Source organism: Xenopus laevis, chromosome 7S (genome assembly GCF_017654675.1).
Source record: "Xenopus laevis strain J_2021 chromosome 7S, Xenopus_laevis_v10.1, whole genome shotgun sequence".
Classification (NCBI taxonomy): Eukaryota; Metazoa; Chordata; class Amphibia; order Anura; family Pipidae; genus Xenopus; species Xenopus laevis.
In genome coordinates this window covers 112,047,231-112,066,501 of record NC_054384.1, presented here as the reverse complement: position 1 = coordinate 112,066,501, position 19,271 = coordinate 112,047,231, and the positions used below count along the sequence as shown (strand labels likewise).

At 43.1% G+C, this 19,271-nt stretch overlaps 1 protein-coding gene across 5 annotated transcripts in view; it reads right to left on the bottom strand.

The window, feature by feature from the left end:
* Positions 1-18,238, bottom strand: part of rap1gap.S (RAP1 GTPase activating protein S homeolog) — a 61,158-nt gene extending 42,920 nt beyond the window's left edge. The window contains exons 1-2 of one of the 5 annotated variants that reach the window (XM_041571787.1): positions 16,587-18,238; positions 7,504-7,539 (exon numbers count right to left, since the gene is read on the bottom strand). Coding sequence is in view for 1 of the 5 variants with exons in the window: in XM_041571783.1 (XP_041427717.1) it covers positions 7,504-7,539; positions 7,947-7,991 (81 nt within the window). In the remaining 4 variants the exon portion in view is untranslated. Of the gene's footprint in view, positions 1-7,503; positions 7,540-7,946; positions 8,305-9,854; positions 9,874-16,586 lie in introns of those variants that run through there. The other 4 variants (XM_041571788.1, XM_041571782.1, XM_041571783.1 and 1 more) reach the window with 4 other exon arrangements.
* Between the last annotated feature and the right edge of the window lie 1,033 nt (positions 18,239-19,271).

Genomic DNA, 19,271 nt, shown 5'->3' with positions numbered 1-19,271 from the left:
ATATCCCCTTATATATTTATATATAGTGATCATATCCCCTTATATATTTATATATAGTGATCATATCCCCCTTATATAGTTATATATAGTGATCATAATCCCCCTTATATATTTATATATAGTGATCATATCCCCTTATATATTTATATATAGTGATCATATCCCCTTATATATTTATATATAGTGATCATATCCCCTTATATATTTATATATAGTGATCATATCCCCTTATATATTTATATATAGTGATCATATCCCCTTATAGTTATATATAGTGATCATATCCCCTATCAAATAATATCCCCTTATATTTATATATAGTGATCATATCCCCCTTATATATTTATATATAGTGATCATATCCCCTTATATATTTATATATAGTGATCATATCCCCTTATATATTTATATATAGTGATCATATCCCCTTATATATTTATATATAGTGATCATATCCCCCTTATATTTTATATAGTGATCATATCCCCTTATATATTTATATATAGTGATCATATCCCCTTATATATTTATATATAGTGATCATATCCCCTTATATATTTATATATAGTGATCATATCCCCTTATATATTTATATATAGTGATCATATCCCCCTTATATATTTATATATAGTGATCATATCCCCTTATATATTTATATATAGTGATCATATCCCCTTATATATTTATATATAGTGATCATATCCCCCTTATATATTTATATATAGTGATCATATCCCCGTATATATTTATATATAGTGATCATATCCCCTTATATTTATATAATAGTGATCCATATCCCCTTATATAGTTATATATAGTGATCATATCCCCTTATAATAGTTTATATATAGTGGATCATATCCCCTTATATATTTATATATAGTGATCATATCCCTTATATATTTATATATAGTGATCATATCCCCTTATATATTTATATATAGTGATCATATCCCCCTTATATATTTATATATAGTGATCATATCCCCCTTATATATTTATATATAGTGATCATAATCCCCCTTATATATTTATATATAAGTGATCATATCCCCCTTATATATTTATATATAGTGATCATACCCCTTATATATTTATATATAAGTGATCATTTCCCCCTTATATATTTATATATAGTGATCATATCCCCAAATATATTTATATATAGTGATCATATCCCCTTATATATAGTGATCATATCCCCAATATATTTATATATAGTGATCATATCCCCCTTATATATTTATATATAGTGATCATATCCCCCTTATATATTTATATATAGTGATCATACCCTTATATATTTATATATAGTGATCATTTCCCCCTTATATATTTATATATAGTGATCATATCCCCAAATATATTTATATATAGTGATCATATCCCCTTATATATAGTGATCATATCCCCAAATATATTTATATATAGTGATCATATCCCCCTTATATATTTATATATAGTGATCATATCCCCCTTATATATTTATATATAGTGATCATATCCCCTTATATATTTATATATAGTGATCATATCCCCTTATATATTTATATATAGTGATCATATCCCTTATATATTTCTATATAGTGATCATATCCCCTTATATATTTATATATAGTGATCATATCCCCGTATATATTTATATATAGTGATCATATCCCCTTATATATTTATATATAGTGATCATATCCCCGTATATATTTATATATAGTGATCATATCCCTTATATATTTATATATAGTGATCATATCCCCTTATATATTTATATATAGTGATCATATCCCCTTATATATTTATATATATGACCATATCCCCTTATATATTTATATATAGTGATCATATCCCCTTATATATTTATATATAGTGATTATATCCCTTATATATTTATATATAGTGATCATATCCCCGTATATATTTATATATAGTGATCATATCCCCTTATATATTTATATATAGTGATCATATCCCCTTATATATTTATATATAGTGATCATATCCCCCTTATATATTTATATATAGTGATCATATCCCCTTATATATTTATATATAGTGATCATATCCCCCTTATATATTTATATATAGTGATCATATCCCCGTATATATTTATGAATAATGCTCCCCCAGTGAACGTAAGTCTTATTAATACTGGGTGTTGCCTTTGTGCCTTTGCTGCTGTCCGGCTGTATTATATATTATTAACATGTATTATATAGACGGTATTAGAAAGCCTCCCCTCATTGGGCACAAATCTCGTTCCGTCCCAGGGACCCCGTATCTGTTATTTGATGATAATGACATAAATCTCCTCTGTTAATAACAGAAATCTTGTCTCTCTCCGCTGGTTGCCATGCCAACGAAACAATCTTTTAATGTAAAATTAAACAAGCTCTTTGGGGGAAAGGGAACAGTTTTAACGCCTTTAGTTCATGTTGTTTGTGCTTTTAAATATAATAGAAAAACTTATTGTGCAACTCGCTGTCATTCCCAAGCAGAATATTGTGGGGGTGTATTTTCTTCTTTTTCTTTTATAAGAGAGAACTTTGCTTAGAAATAATGATTTAAAGAGGTAGCTCAGATTTTCTATTACTCCATCTATTTACTTACACACACACTGTCCTGCCTTCATTACCCAGACACCCCGGGGACCCCCTACTGAGCCCCCCAACACTCACTCAGCCGCTCTTGTGGGTCAATGACTCCTTTTATTTAACTGACACTTTACACTTGTAAAGAAAATGATGAGTCTCTGCCCTCGGCCCCACACCCTCCCCTTCCCTCTCTCCGGCCAAAGATTAAATATAAGAATTTAATTATCAACAGAAATCCCTTCCCTCCACTTTATAAACAGTTTCCATTCCCTCCTGTCTGATCTGCATTCCTCAACTGCACCCTGTGCTCTGTCACCCACTGTCACCCACTGTCACCCACAGACTGTAATAAGGAATCAAATCCCACTGACAGTCCATGGGGCATCAGTATTTCTATAGGGATCTCACCCACTAACCCCATGGGCCCCATAGTAGCTACAGCCAAATTCACTGCTCTATCAGTACTGGAAGGAATGTTCTGGGCACACAATAAGCTATACCCTCATACTGTACTGTCTAAGGGAATCAATATGGCACCTCCTCCTCCCATATGTATAAATACAAATATACAGAGAAGGAATGTTCTGGGCACACAATAAGCTATACCCTCATACTGTACTGTCTAAGGGAATCAATATGGCACCTCCTCCTCCCATATGTATAAATACAAATATACAGAGAAGGAATGTTCTGGGCACACAATAAGCTATACCCTCATACTGTACTGACTAAGGGAATCAATATGGCACCTCCTCCTCCCATATGTATAAATACAAATATACAGAGAAGGAATGTTCTGGGCACACAATAAGCTATACCCTCATACTGTACTGTCTAAGGGAATCAATATGGCACCTCCTCCTCCCATATGTATAAATACAAATATACAGAGAAGGAATGTTCTGGGCACACAATAAGCTATACCCTCATACTGTACTGTCTAAGGGAATCAATATGGCACCTCCTCCTCCCATATGTATAAATACAAATATACAGAGAAGGAATGTTCTGGGCACACAATAAGCTATACCCTCATACTGTACTGTCTAAGGGAATCAATATGGCACCTCCTCCTCCCATATGTATAAATACAAATATACAGAGAAGGAATGTTCTGGGCACACAATAAGCTATACCCTCATACTGTACTGTCTAAGGGAATCAATATGGCAACCTCCTCCTCCCATATGTATAAATACAAATATACAGAGAAGGAATGTTCTGGGCACACAATAAGCTATACCCTCATACTGTACTGTCTAAGGGAATCAATATGGCACCTCCTCCTCCCATATGTATAAATACAAATATACAGAGAAGGAATGTTCTGGGCACACAATAAGCTATACCCTCATACTGTACTGTCTAAGGGAATCAATATGGCACCTCCTCCTCCCATATGTATAAATACAAATATACAGAGAAGGAATGTTCTGGGCATCACTCAGTGTGTATCACACGTCTCTGGGACACATTCAGACTGGGCCGAGGGTTGGAAACATCCGGACTCAGGACTGTTTGTGCATCTCTTTAATTTCCAATTAAACTTTCATTCTCATTAGTGATGGTAGTGATAAGCAAATTTGTCCCTTTTTGCTTTGTTGAAAAATTTGTGACCTTCCTATGAAATTTGCAAAACATTCACAAAAAGCATTGAAGTCAAAATTATTTTGACGTGCGTCAATTGCGATGGCCGCAGCAATTTTTATACGCACGTCTATTTTTTCCAAATGCATTAAAGTCAATAGGCATCCGAATAATTTTGACGCGCAACAATTTTTCTGCGGGCTACTATTCTGACGCACACCCACATTTTTTTTTGATGCACCAGATTTTTCGCTGCGAATTTTCTCTGCAGTTTCGCAAATGTATTCGCCAGTGGTGAAACGCGGAAATAACCAGTGAATTTGCACCTGGCATATTTATTCACCCATCACTAGTGCGGAGGTGTGAGTAGGTAGCCCAGTGCAATATAACACAGCTCTTCATAATACAACATTTTATACAACAATCAGAACTTTACACATATACCTGCCTCCAACAATACATTAAAAGAGTCATATAAAGGCATTACAACAAAAAAATACCCCTGAAATATTGTTCAAATGAGGCAGTGTAGCAAAGGGTAATGTAGGAAAACATAATGGATTGGGGGTTGGGACTGTTGGATCAGAACCAGCATAATATAGTTCCCAGTCCCAGACAGAACCATTCCCCAATATACTCTAGAGAATCTGCTCCATTATCCCAAATTAGAACCCCGTCGGGCCTTTGCTTAGTGGCAGCTCAGTCTCTGAAGTTTAAGCACCAGCCTGAGTGACAGGCGAGTAATTCCACTGGAGGGGTCGCAGAACGAGCTGGTTCTGCCACAATATCTGGGGGCAATTGTATCACTGGTTCCATCTGATGAGATCAGCCACGAGTCAGTCACATTGAGACAAAAGTTAATGGGGGGGGGATCAATGTGACTCTATTCAAGTACAGATATATTAAACTGTAAGATGAAAACAGTAGAACAAGATGGAGACAGTAGGACAAGGTGGAGACAGGGAGTCAAGACGGAGACAATAGGACAAGATGGAGACAGTAGGACAAGATGGAGACAGTAGGACATGATGGAGACAGTAGGAAAAGATGGAGACAGTAGGGCAAGATGGAGACAGTAGTGCATGATGGAGACAGTAGGACAAGATGGAGACAGTAGGGCAAGATGGAGACAGTAGTGCATGATGGAGACAGTAGGACATAATGGAGACAGTAGGACCAGATGGAGACAGTAGGGCAAGATGGAGACAGTAGGACAAGATGGAGACAGTAGGACATGATGGAGACAGTAGGGCAAGATGGAGACAGTAGGGCAAGATGGAGACAGTAGGACAAGATGGAGACAGTAGGGCAAGATGGAGACAGTAGGACAAGATGGAGACAGTAGGGCAAGATGGAGACAGTAGGGCAAGATGGAGACAGTAGGACAAGATGGAGACAGTAGGACAAGATGGAGACAGTAGGACAAGATGGAGACAGTAGGACATGATGGAGACAGTAGGAAAAGATGGAGACAGTAGGGCAAGATGGAGACAGTAGTGCATGATGGAGACAGTAGGACAAGATGGAGACAGTAGGGCAAGATGGAGACAGTAGTGCATGATGGAGACAGTAGGACATAATGGAGACAGTAGGACCAGATGGAGACAGTAGGGCAAGATGGAGACAGTAGGACAAGATGGAGACAGTAGGACATGATGGAGACAGTAGGAAAAGATGGAGACAGTAGGGCAAGATGGAGACAGTAGTGCATGATGGAGACAGTAGGACAAGATGGAGACAGTAGGGCATGATGGAGACAGTAGGGCATGATGGAGACAGTAGGACAAGATGGAGACAGTAGGGCAAGATGGAGACAGTAGTGCATGATGGAGACAGTAGGACAAGATGGAGACAGTAGGGCATGATGGAGACAGTAGGGCATGATGGAGACAGTAGGACAAGATGGAGACAGTAGGACATAATGGAGACAGTAGGGCAAGATGGAGACAGTAGTGCATGATGGAGACAGTAGGACAAGATGGAGACAGTAGGGCATGATGGAGACAGTAGGACAAGATGGAGACAGTAGGACATAATGGAGACAGTAGGACAAGATGGAGACAGTGGGGAAAGATGGAGATGGAGACCACAATTGTTGCACCTTTCCCTTTACCCTATTCCATTTGCTACACTCAGTAGGCCGTTCCCTGATAGAATATTTCATGGGTAAGTCTAAAAACAGGTAAAAGAGAAACTCATTTGCACCAAGGGGACGTGGTACAACTATAAAGGAATTTTCTGTTACCCCCCCAAATATACTCCTGCATCTTGGTGTGTGAATGTGTCACAGAGACCTATGCTTGTGTCCTCTAGGGGCAATGTCACCCCCTCTTTTCCGAATTTATTTTCAGCCCACATTGTGCTTAGAATAAGGGGGTGGAACAATTACTACTCCACACAAATCACTTTCTATCAAGTGTGAATCTCATGGGAACTCACACAGAGGCTTCTGCTTTTCTGCCCCCCCAGTGATAAGAGGAGGTGGGGGGGTATTTATTCCCCATTGGGGAGACATTGAATGGAGTTCATTATATTTGCTGTACAGAGCCAGGGGCTTTATGTATAAGTCTTACTCCCAATGTCTCTTTCTAATGTGTCTGTGGAAACCCACACGGCTCATTGCTCTGCAGCGTATTAGCCTGCTGGCCAGAGAGGCCTGTGACTCATTCACAGTGGGGGGTGATCAGAAAGACTGGCCAAACAAAAACACTGAACATACTTACATATATGAAGAGCACAAATAACGCTATCGGAGAGGGGATCATACATGTTACATGCAGTCTTGCCATGCGGTGCCACTGCGGATTCATTGTACAAATAGACCAACCGGCGGCAGGATATACAAGGGCCAATAACAGCCCTCCAGCTGTCGATTAACTATAACTCTCAGAACACTGGCAGTGGGTTGCTGGGAGTTGCAAGTTAAGGCGGGACACTGATGATATTGAATCATCCTTCCGAGTCCTACCTGAAGGCATGGGCTCCGTTGCCCAAGTGTCCCAGGCACAGCCCACAGACAGCTTTAGCAGGTGGGTCCCCCTTCGTCGAAGCTAGGGAGAGCCCACCATCCCGGCCCCCCCAAGGGGTTTGGGGTCGTTTGGACTCCCCTTCGCCGAAGCTAGGGGGAGTCCCGTCTACCCTGGGTTCTGCCGAAGCTTCCCCAAGGGTGTGTCATGGCCTGGGGTCCAACCAAAGGGACTAGGACCCCATCCAGGGTGCTCAAACCAGGCACAAAAGGTGGGTCCCGCACCAGGACCTGCCCCCCTCTAGTTACGTTACTGCTCACAACCTCAATCAGACACTGGATGGGAAAGGATTTGGGACTCACCGAAGGCGTCTGTGGGAGGCGACTGTCTGGTCCAGCCTGGGGGAGACAGAGAAGAGAGACAGGTTAAGTCACAGCACTGAAATCCATCTACGGGCCCTTACTGTGTAAAACATTTCCCATCCCTGCCTCTCACTTAGGGACACTGCTGGGTTTGGCCTCTGCTTCCTTTCTGGCAAACACAACAACACTGTCTTGCTTTATGGCAGGGACACAATGAGCCTCTCAAAGTGCAAAGTATTGATATGGGGGTAGGGTGGTTTTGGGCTGGCTAATTACCCCTCTAGCAGGACATGGGGGGTTATGACATGGGCAAAACAAACAAAAGAATTGTCTGGTCCATTCTGACCAATCAAATTCCTTGGTACAGACAAAGAAGATTTCCAAGGATCACCATTCACATACCCACACCAGGATATATGGGCACCCAGCCCCCCCAAACATACCTCTGTCTCCCTTGAGTTACCCCAGTCTCTGCGACACCCCAGCATCTCTCCTGGCCCGTCTGTGCTTGATAATGTCACTCAACTCCCAGCACCTTTGGAAAAATCCTTTGTAGTGCCATTCAACTCCCGGCATGTGGGCACAAGGAATGAGTGCCCTACTTTACAAGCAGCAGGCAGATGTGCTGAGCTATAGAGGGAATTAAGGGGGGCCGCACTCTGCTCTCCCTTCATTAGATCTCTGCTCTGATATCACTGGCTCTGCTATAAGGCACACGGCTCAGCAGTAATCCCTGTAATCTGCCCAATAACTGCCTCCCTGCACTGCTCATCCGCTGTATTCCTCAGCAAGCTGAACCCTGTGCTGTCTGTGAGGAGCAATATGGCAGCTCCCACCGCGTGCAGCAGGAATGGGCGCAGGTCCAATCACAGGCAATGCAGGTTATTTGCCATGTTAGTAAATAGTAGCTGCCCACACAAATGTTTGGATCGTTCCTCACATTAATCAAATGTATCAGAGAAAAAATAAAATCATAAAGCAGCCAATCAACACCCATCAGCTCTGGGGTGCTCATAATAGAGGCTGTACCCCAGAGAGACAGCGTTATACAGGGTGCGGGGCCCACTGGTAACTTTGGACTTGGGGCCCTCCCTCTCCTAAACTCTCTGCTCCCTCTATCTCTCCTGTTCCCTCTCCCCCCAACTATTTGTCCTCCCTCATACCTGGGGCCCTAAACAAATCAAAGGGAACCCTGACATCTCACCTGTACAGATTCCCCAAACTTCACTAATTAATGCAACAGCCCAAACCCTATTCATTGCACTTATGTCGCACGAGGGGGGGTACTGTCCCTTTAACTTGATGATCATTTCCCCATTCCCAAGATATCGATCATTATATTTAATGACACTCGCACTTATGGACATTTCTCTTACTGGCCAGTTATTAAGCGTTCAGAGTGGGGGCAGGAAAAAGATCTCGTTTTAACCTGTCGTTTGCTGTGTTTACAGGATATTGACCCATTGCTGTCGTGTTTGAGGCAACGGTGATACAAGAAGTTGTCTGATGAAGTAATAGTCCCTGCAGAAAGCTTCCTCCTCCTACACTTCTAAATCATTTACCATTAAAGGGCAAGTTCGTATTAAAGTAGGAAGTAGAGACGGTTATTCTAAGAAAATTTGCAATTGGTCTAGCTTTTTTTTTGTGGTTTTTCAATGTAATGTCTCGCTCTACAGCTCCACTGGCATTTGGTTGGTTGGGCTCCAGTTCCCCAGCAACCACTTGGTAGTTTAATGGCAACTATAAGAGCCTGGCTGATGATATGGGTTGCAGGGCAAAGGATTTGAAAGCTAGAAGCCTTTGCCGGGGTCAGTGTCCTTGGCAACGAGGACCATTGGAAATAATAGTATTTAATAATAATAATTACTACTCAGTGTCATGTATCAGTGTGCCCTTTGGGTTTTAAATACAGTAGAACCTCAATTTTACATCCCCTGATTTCAAGTTTTCCTTCATTTTAATAATATATTTCCTTGATTTTACATGTCCCTTGATTTTACACCATTTTTTTCTGGTCCCTTGAAAAACGTAAAATGGGGGTTCTACTGTATATCTGCTCAGATTAAAGCTGGATCTCCAACCCCGACACGTGAATGGATCCTTTATATGTCCAACTGTCAACGTAACTAGGGGCTGCTGGGCTTAAAGGGACATTACACGGTCTTGTTCCCAATGATAGAAACAGTCAGTGTTATTGCATTGTGGGTGCTGCCTGTGAGGTGCCGATATGGAATATTACAGTGAATTGCCTCACTATACACCTTTCCTGTCTTACTATTCACACTCCCCCCCCCCGTCACCATAGCAACTTCCCTTACTGCACTCACACAGGTGTCCAGGGAGTTACGTACCCTCCATACGCCCCAAATGTGAAGCTCCTCTTCCTGTGGTACATGGTGGGACCCCGAGTGTCTGTGCAGCAATGAGAGAGGTCTCTCCAGGGCTCTGTCCCCCGCAGTCTCACAGCTGTCTCTTATTTAGCAATGGGCCACAGGCTCTTCCCCTCTTGCACACACACTAACACTCACACACACTAACACACATACACACTAACACACATACACACTAACACACACAGAGCCTATTCTCCAGCACTCTATGTGCATCAGAATGGAAATGCAGCCGGGCTGCTGAATATCAAGGGGTCACACAGACAATAACTCTCTCTTCTCCTCTGCCCCAGTCCATCCCACACTCTGGATAACAAAGCAAAGGCTTCTGGGTATTTCCCAGAATCCCGTTCCAGGTGCCGACTGCCCATTGAAAAGCAACACAGCCTGAGGCCAAGGTTAACCCTGTACTTTACCTGGGGGGTGGCAGGTGAGACTCATTGGAGGTCCCACTAGTGATTACTGGCTCTTGATTGGATTTCTGATTAGCTGAGGGGCCCTTACTGGGCGGGGGCTCATTCTGGCCTCTGCAACTGATTGGTCTCTGATCTTTGCCTGACCAATGATTAGACAGCAGGCCTGATACATAGGGGCCCCAAAGGTGCTTTTGTCTATTATTGTTACAGGTTTGGTACAACTGACAGAAAAATATCACTTGCCCCACAGATCAGGAAGGAGAGGGTTAATGCTCACTGGGTCTCCAAGAAAGAGAGGATGATGTTATGGAATGTTCTTCCCATTCAGTCCCTTTATGCTCTTACACTGATTCTGTATCCCACGATCCCAAGGGCTGAGCCCCAGCAGTATAGGGAGTTTTGGGGCAATGAATGACCCCTTTGTTCTGCAGACAAGAGCCTCTCACTGTCCCCTACATGCCTGTTCCACGGATACAAGAGGCAGTTGGGCACCACAGAGCCATGAAGCCTGCAGTGCTGCAAAGTACATATCCAGTCTGTCATTTCCTGCAGGACTGAAAGGGTTACTCATGCCAATGTTCTAACCAATAAAATTCCTCCCTGTATCCAAACCTTATCTCTATATATTAGGTACCTATCTAGTGTTACCAATCCCTATTTCTGTAGGGAAATGAGAGAGAGCAGACAGTAACCCTTCCAACACTTTCCTCTTGTCTCTATATATTAGGTACCTATCTAGTGTTACCAATCCCTATTTCTGTAGGGAAATGAGAGAGAGCAGACAGTAACCCTTCCAACACTTTCCTCTTGTCTCTATATATTAGGTACCTATCTAGTACTACCAATCCCTATTTCTGTAGGGAAATGAGAGAGAGCAGACAGTAACCCTTCCAACACTTTCCTCTTGTCTCTATATATTAGGTACCTATCTAGTGTTACCAATCCCTATTTCTGTAGGGAAATGAGAGCAGACAGTAACCCTTCCAACACTTTCCTCTTGTCTCTATATATTAGGTACCTATCTAGTGTTACCAATCCCTATTTCTGTAGGGAAATGAGAGCAGACAGTAACCCTTCCAACACTTTCCTCTTGTCTCTATATATTAGGTACCTATCTAGTGTTACCAATCCCTATTTCTGTAGGGAAATGAGAGAGAGCAGACAGTAACCCTTCCAACACTTTCCTCTTGTCTCTATATATTAGGTACCTATCTAGTGTTACCAATCCCTATTTCTGTAGGGAAATGAGAGAGAGCAGACAGTAACCCTTCCAACACTTTCCTCTTGTCTCTATATATTAGGTACCTATCTAGTACTACCAATCCCTATTTCTGTAGGGAAATGAGAGAGAGCAGACAGTAACCCTTCCAACACTTTCCTCTTGTCTCTATATATTAGGTACCTATCTAGTGTTACCAATCCCTATTTCTGTAGGGAAATGAGAGAGAGCAGACAGTAACCCTTCCAACACTTTCCTCTTGTCTCTATATATTAGGTACCTATCTAGTGTTACCAATCCCTATTTCTGTAGGGAAATGAGAGCAGACAGTAACCCTTCCAACACTTTCCTCTTGTCTCTATATATTAGGTACCTATCTAGTGTTACCAATCCCTATTTCTGTAGGGAAATGAGAGAGAGCAGACAGTAACCCTTCCAACACTTTCCTCTTGTCTCTATATATTAGGTACCTATCTAGTGTTACCAATCCCTATTTCTGTAGGGAAATGAGAGAGAGCAGACAGTAACCCTTCCAACACTTTCCTCTTGTCTCTATATATTAGGTACCTATCTAGTGTTACCAATCCCTATTTCTGTAGGGAAATGAGAGAGAGCAGACAGTAACCCTTCATACACTCTTGGCTCCCCCAGACAGGACAGACAATACAGTAGAGCAGATAATACAGTCCTGGGGTTGGTACTTTCCATCTCCTCAATTAATCTCACTAGAAGAAAATGGATTTCCTTTCAGTCTGTGTGAGTTGAATCCCCCTGGAGACTTGGTTGGTTCATCCTAAAACCATCACTTACAGAGGACACAGGGAGTATTTTGGGGAAAATGAATTGCCTTAATGTTATAGCCAGGAATCTTTTGCAGACAGACAGACAGGTAAATAGACAAGTGGTAGAGTGATCACAGGAATATGCGAGAGAGGTGAGTGTTGCCTTTAATTTCTGCCCAGTACGAGATGTAAGTTACAGAGAAAGTATTGCTAAACAGAATGGGTTCTCTGATCAGGGAGTCGGGTTGTCAGGTTCTAGAAGCTGAGAGTTCTGAAGGGAGAGGCAGGTCAGTCGATTCCATTAGTGAAGGTCACAGATTGGGGCAGACAGGGAGAGGTATTTAATTTCAGTTTAGGCAGGTGTTTGTGAGCAGGACTCAGGGCAGGAAGGTTACTTGTCCCAGAGGGGGTCGGGGGTGCTGTGGGGGTCAGTGTAGTGAGGGGAACGCGCACAGAGGGCAGGATTTGTTATTATGATTTGTCTGTTGACTTGGGCCCCTTGTGTAGTAATAAACTGCGTTAAAAAAAAACAAAGTGTCTGCTTGTGCCACATGCAATCAAATGCGGGCGATGCTCAACTATAACTCACCACTTGGTGTAGAGTCAGGTGCAAGCTGCTGGTCCCCCTGTCAGGGACCCACTTATAACTCCAAGAAATACACGCTGCAGCACTCCTGTGAAAAGGGATTTATTGTGAGAACAAACTATTTATTGTTGGCACAATACACTTTTCACTGGATTCGGAGTGTTGCAGTATGTATTTCTTGGTGCTCGCGCCACATGCTTACAATAGACAGACAGACAGATGATAATGATAGACAGACATATTGATAGTGATAGAGATATAGATGATAAATTATATAAGGATAGATAGACAGACAGATAATGATAGACAGACAGACATATTGATAGGTGATGGAGCTATAGATGATAGTTAGATTGACAGAGAGAGAGAGAGATGGATAGGACAGACAGACAGACAATAGAAAATCCCAGGGCCCCTAAATCTTTAGAGAGAGAAAATGCTTGACCCAAATATATTGATATTGTACATCAGCCATGAAACCATGAAACCCTTTATATCCCTGGGCCCCATCTATCCCCAAACCTTGGCGTAAGATGAATAGGACCCAGAACGGTGTCTGATAAGCCAGAGAAATCCTTTCTGCAGCTCTATTGGCTGCCCACATGAAACATTATCCCACCTACTGTACCTTCATATTTATACTCTGCCTCCCATTCCCTTCTACCCCCTCTTTCTTTTCTCTCTTTTCAGTTCGGTACTTCAGCCCCCAATCTTCATTGTCATCACTGTCAGTTCTCCCTGTCACATTTCACTCATGTACCTTCAGTCATACAGTCATTGTTGCCTTGTCCCTGTATAAACTCTCCCCATCCCCAGAAAGGGGCCGAGTGACTCACTCCTTTGGCTTTCAGGAATAACAAGCGTCGTATTTGTGCATTTCTGGGTAACATTTAAGAGAACAGCTAAATATTTCCTCCATGTAAATACTCTGCTACTCACACAGGCAAAAACAATATTTTGGGTATAGTTCCCCTTTAAATTGAATGCCTTTATCACCCTGAGCCTCTGGAATTCCTATAAATGTGAAGGTTGTGGGCATAGGAACACGTGTGAATAATGAGGTCACAATGATTCAGTCATAGCAACTGAGCTTCAATGTGGGAGCTGCTATGTGGCGCCACCTGATGGAGTCCAGGAGCAGTGCAGCCGGATTCAGCACCACGGACAGAGGTTGATAAATGTCCCTGATACAGAATTGATATCGACCGGTGCCTGAAATCTTGTCAAATAAATTGCATTTCCTTCCCAATGAGAACAGCCTGTCAGTAGGAACCAATCAGCACATGATTTGGCCATTCTCAGGACTGGGAATACAGCACAGGGATCAATGGTTCCCCAAGCTATTGGACTGGATTCATTTAGGGGAGGTTCCTGTGCGACCAAGGGAAAGAGACAGCATCAAAACTTTAGGGGGGCCTACGCCTCTCCCCACAAACAATAGTTTTAGGGCCCTCTCTGGATGAAAGTACTGGGGGGGATTAGATTTATTGACCATGGGAAAGAGAACAGCTCAGGAGAAGGAAGTACATTAGGCACAAAGCCTTCCTGCCTCACTAATGCCCTGACCATGTGGGTCCCAATTTAGGGGATACCCCTGCTCAGTTCCTACATGTTACCTACACGTCTCCCAATGATCCCAGGCAATGGCAATACAGGCAGCAGGGGCCACGGGACTCAGTAGCCGTGTAACTAGGTCAGATGGAAAGAGCAGCAGCCGTGCAGAGACGTGCAACAGCCTGCTGGGTAAAGAGTATAATACATGTATATATACGAAAAATCAGATGGCGCACAGCAATTGTGCTAAATCATTCTTGTCGTTTATTTGAGATCTCCTCCACACAGTGTTTCAGGGGTACACGTCAAATAAATGACAAGAATGATTTAGCACAATTGCCGGAGTGTTCGCCATCTGAATTCTTTGAATTTACATGTTTGTTGAGCTTGAAGGCAGCAGAGTTTGCGGATAGAGCACCACATTGGGGGGAATTCACAAAAGTGTCGGTAAAATAAGTAACCCAGAAGTGGTGGTCGACAAATTTGTAAAATGACGTACGAACGGCAAATTCACAAAGGCAGATGTTACCATCTCTGAATGTCTCGTAAGTCTGTCAATTTTCTAAAATGTCGTATATCTTTTCATCGTACAAACGACATTTACCACGACTTTTTAAAAGACAATTTGACTGACATTTTCATTTTGGAGAGCCTAAAGTGTCTGAAAAATTGGCGGTAAAAAAAATGAGTTTACGAGTAATTCATAAAAATGTCGGGAAAAGTGGCGCCGAAAAAACCACGCCCACTTTTAACGACACTAATTCAAAAGTGTCGTACATGTCGGAAAATTGGCAGAGAAATGCTCTGTGAATTTGTCGGCTGTTGCTACGACACTTTCTACGACATTTTAAAGACATTTTTTCGTTCCCGACACTTTTGTGAATTCCCCCCATAGAGTCGCATACAGAATCTTGCATTGTTTTATATTGGATACAGTGAATAATATCCCACAGCTGGGGGGCACATTGGGGCTCAGGGTGCCCCCAAATAACTGCAGCTGGTTAATGAACTGGGCACTAAAGGCAAAGTTTTGGGCATCCAGTCTCCCCCATAACACTGTTTGTCTGAGCTAATTAGGCAACTGGCTGCTAATGAACTTTCACTAATGCACTGGTCATAGAGCTAAATGTGTCTGGTTATTGGCTGCATGCTGCTCTGCATATGTATAAACCCACTCACACTCACACTTGCACTCACACAAACACTGGCACTATTGCACTCAACATAAATCTCTTTGCCCATTACATTAATCAATATAATCCAGCAGTGGGAGTCAATACTTCCTGCTGGGCAAGTCTGTGCCCATATTGCCCCTGGCACAGAAAGGCTCCGGGTATCCATCATGTGAGACAAGAGGATTCCCAGGGGGACCCTCCTCCATAACCAAACTGGAGTCAATTACCTGCGCCTGCAGGAGCTGCCAAGTGTCATATCCCGAGTCCCAGCTGAGCCACCCCGGGGACAATGGGTTAATGAGCCAAAGGAATCAATTAACCTCTCACTGGGCAGGCTTCTGGGGGCCTCATATGTTCCCAGTCAGAAAAACAAATTTCTCCTCATTTTCTAATTTTTCAGCAAATAGGAACAGGGTTGGTTGAGCAAACGCACTGGCAGTGATGAGAGAACTTATGTTTAACAAAGTCACCCCAGGGTGCTACTGTTTTCTCTGCTGGTTTGGGCACCTTATAGGCACATAATGATGGGGGGCAACACTGTACCCCATGATCAGCAGTACCTCATTACAGCCCCCTATGTATGTATAAGGCAGCACAGAGGTGTTTGGGGCTATACCAAACCCAATAGGATAGAGGGAATGCAGGAGGGCTGCACAGAGAAGGAGGGAGACTCCTCAGCTAAACAGCTTACAATCTAGTGTTGGGCTTGAGGATAGGGAGTATCACACATGGCTGTCAGGGTGGCACAGGGTGTATAAGGGTGGCAGAGAGAATATCAAGGAGGGAAGTGGATTGGGGTTACTGGCACCAGAGGGCACCGACAGTGGACAATGAAGTCCGTACATTACAAAAAGAGAAGCATTTCTCCAAATGTTTTGCTTCTTCATTAAAATACTTTAACCCCCCTCCCCCGCAGCTCTCAGAATAACCCCCCATCTAATTGGTACATTCATTTACTCACCAGCTATAGGCACACAGCTCCTCGCAGCCAGTCTCTACTACTCCTGTGCTCAGCTTTGTGCTGTCCCTTTCAGCAGCTCCTGCCTCCTTTTCTATCTCCTTCCCTTTTTAGCCGACAGTGATCTCAGCCTACGGTGCAAGATGGCACAAAGATAGGCACGGTGGGCATAGAGCACAAGGATATGAAGAGGGTGCCCAGTCTGAAAACAATAGATGGGCAAGGGATGTCTTGTGTGTCAGCAGCTGCCAATGTTAAAATGAGATGCCAACATGACCTGCTTTCTAGATGCCAATGGGTACAGAGCTAGATGGCAGTTACTAGTCATTCAATGGGTAGAGAGCTGGTAGATACCAGTTTTGCACTGTTTACAGAGCTAGCTGGGAGATGCCAGTCCTTTAGTGGCACAGAGTTAGCTGGGAGATGCCAGTCCTTTAGTGGCACAGAGTTAGCTGGGAGATGCCAGTCCTTTGCTGAGAACAGAGTTAGTTGGAAGATGCCAGTCCTTTGACGAGTACAGAGTTAGCTGAAAGATGCCAGTCCTTTGCTTAGTAAAGAGTTAGTTGGAAGATGCCAGTCCTTTGCCGAGTACAAAGTTAGCTGAAAGATGCCAGTCCTTTGCTTAGTAAAGAGTTAGCTGGGAGATGCCAGTCCTTTGCCGAGTACAGAGTTAGCTGAAAGATGCCAGTCCTTTGCTTAGTAAAGAGTTAGTTGGAAGATGCCAGTCCTTTGCTGAGTACAGAGTTAGCTGAAAGATGCCAGTCCTTTGCTTAGTAAAGAGTTAGTTGGAAGATGCCAGTCCTTTAGTGGCACAGAGTTAGCTGAAAGATGCCAGTCCTTTGCTTAGTAAAAAGTTAGCTGGGAGATGCCAGTCCTTTGCTTAGTAAAGAGTTAGTTGGGAGATGCCAGTCCTTTGCCGAGTACAGAGTTAGCTGAAAGATGCCAGTCCTTTGCTTAGTAAAGAGTTAGTTGGAAGATGCCAGTCCTTTGCTGAGTACAGAGTTAGCTGAAAGATGCCAGTCCTTTGCTTAGTAAAGAGTTAGCTGGGAGATGCCAGTCCTTTGCTTAGTAAAGAGTTAGTTGGAAGATGCCAGTCCTTTGCTGAGTACAGAGTTAGCTGAAAGATGCCAGTCCTTTGCTTAGTAAAGAGTTAGCTGGGAGATGCCAGTCCTTTCCTGAGTACAGAGTTAGTTGGAAGATGCCAGTCCTTTAGTGGCACAGAGTTAGCTGGGAGATGCCAGTCCTTTGCCGAGTACAGAGTTAACTGGGAGATGCCATGTGAAGTTGAAGATCCTTTAGTAAATAAAGAAACAGTTGGGAGACTCCAGACCTTTAGTGGGTACAGAGCAAGTTGGGAGGTTCCTCTCCTTCAATGGCCACAGGGTACATAGGTAGGCAGAGCTTTCAATAAATCGAGATCTTAGCATTAGATGCAGAGATATTAGGGCACAACTGGTGCCAAACATATTATCTGGGGTGCAGCAATTGCAGACATTTGTGGGGGGTTTGGGATGTCTGGGAATCAGTAACTGGTAGGCAGAGGGGTGTCAGACTTTCCAGAGACAGACTTGTTATTCCTGCAGGAGACAGGGAAGCCCAGCCGGTGTGAGTTGGTGCTGAGACTGAGGGACCAGACAGCCAGTCACATGGGCCAAACACAGCTGCCATTGGCACAGGCTGGGGGCGCACCCTTTCCCTGCTGGGCACAGCCTCTTGCTCCAGTTCTGCACATCAGAAGCCAATGCAGCTACTCACTGGCAGGGGAGCATCTGGCACTACACCCACTGCTGTGCCCAATGGGCCCCAGGCTGCAATCAGCTCACCCTGCCCCAGGAACCCACGGACTGGTACCCGTCCTACCAGCCTGGTGTCATGTAATAACTACTGATATACCCCAACCCTGCACACTAATCCCCCCACATGCTCTCTACCCTCATATTGTACTGATCCACTATAGCAGCTCCCAGCCGTTAACATGCACAGAACAAAGAAGGAATATTCCAGGCACAATACATAAATACCATTGAGTGGATTCATTTCCCCTTTACATGAATCAGTTGCCCTTCACAGAACAGAAATAATGAGGGTTTGGGGAAGTAACAAAAAAAGTCTAATTTGTGACAGAGCTCGGCGTGGCACATCTAAATACTGCACTGTGAGTAGGAGTGTGACTAAATATAGTAGTGTGCAGTCAGAACTCAATGCCATGGGCCAGCTCTATAGTCACTGTGCCCCCCGAGTGCCACTGCCCATCAAAATAACGAAAAGACAGAGAAACCGTCCATAATCCCAGCACATCGTAATAACGAGGGCCAACTGATTCCAAAAGTTCAGCCACATTTTCTACGCTCATTTTCACAAAAATAAATATAATTTGTAAGATTGTGTAAAATGTCTTGTTCTGACAATGCCATCCCTTCAATTCCCAGGCCATTGGGCTACACAAACCGATTCCCACTCTAGTCTGGGAATTCACAGGTTCTGAAATGATCAAAATGAAAAGAAGATTTGATTTTTTTTTTAAATGAAGAATTGTGTTTAAAGGGGAAGTTAACTGACGGGGTTCATTGCTAATTAGGGATGCACTGAATGCAGGATTCGGCCTTTTTCAGCAGGATTCGGTCCGAATCCTTCTACCCAACTGAACCGAATCTACATCCTAATTTGCATATGTAAATTAGGGGAGGG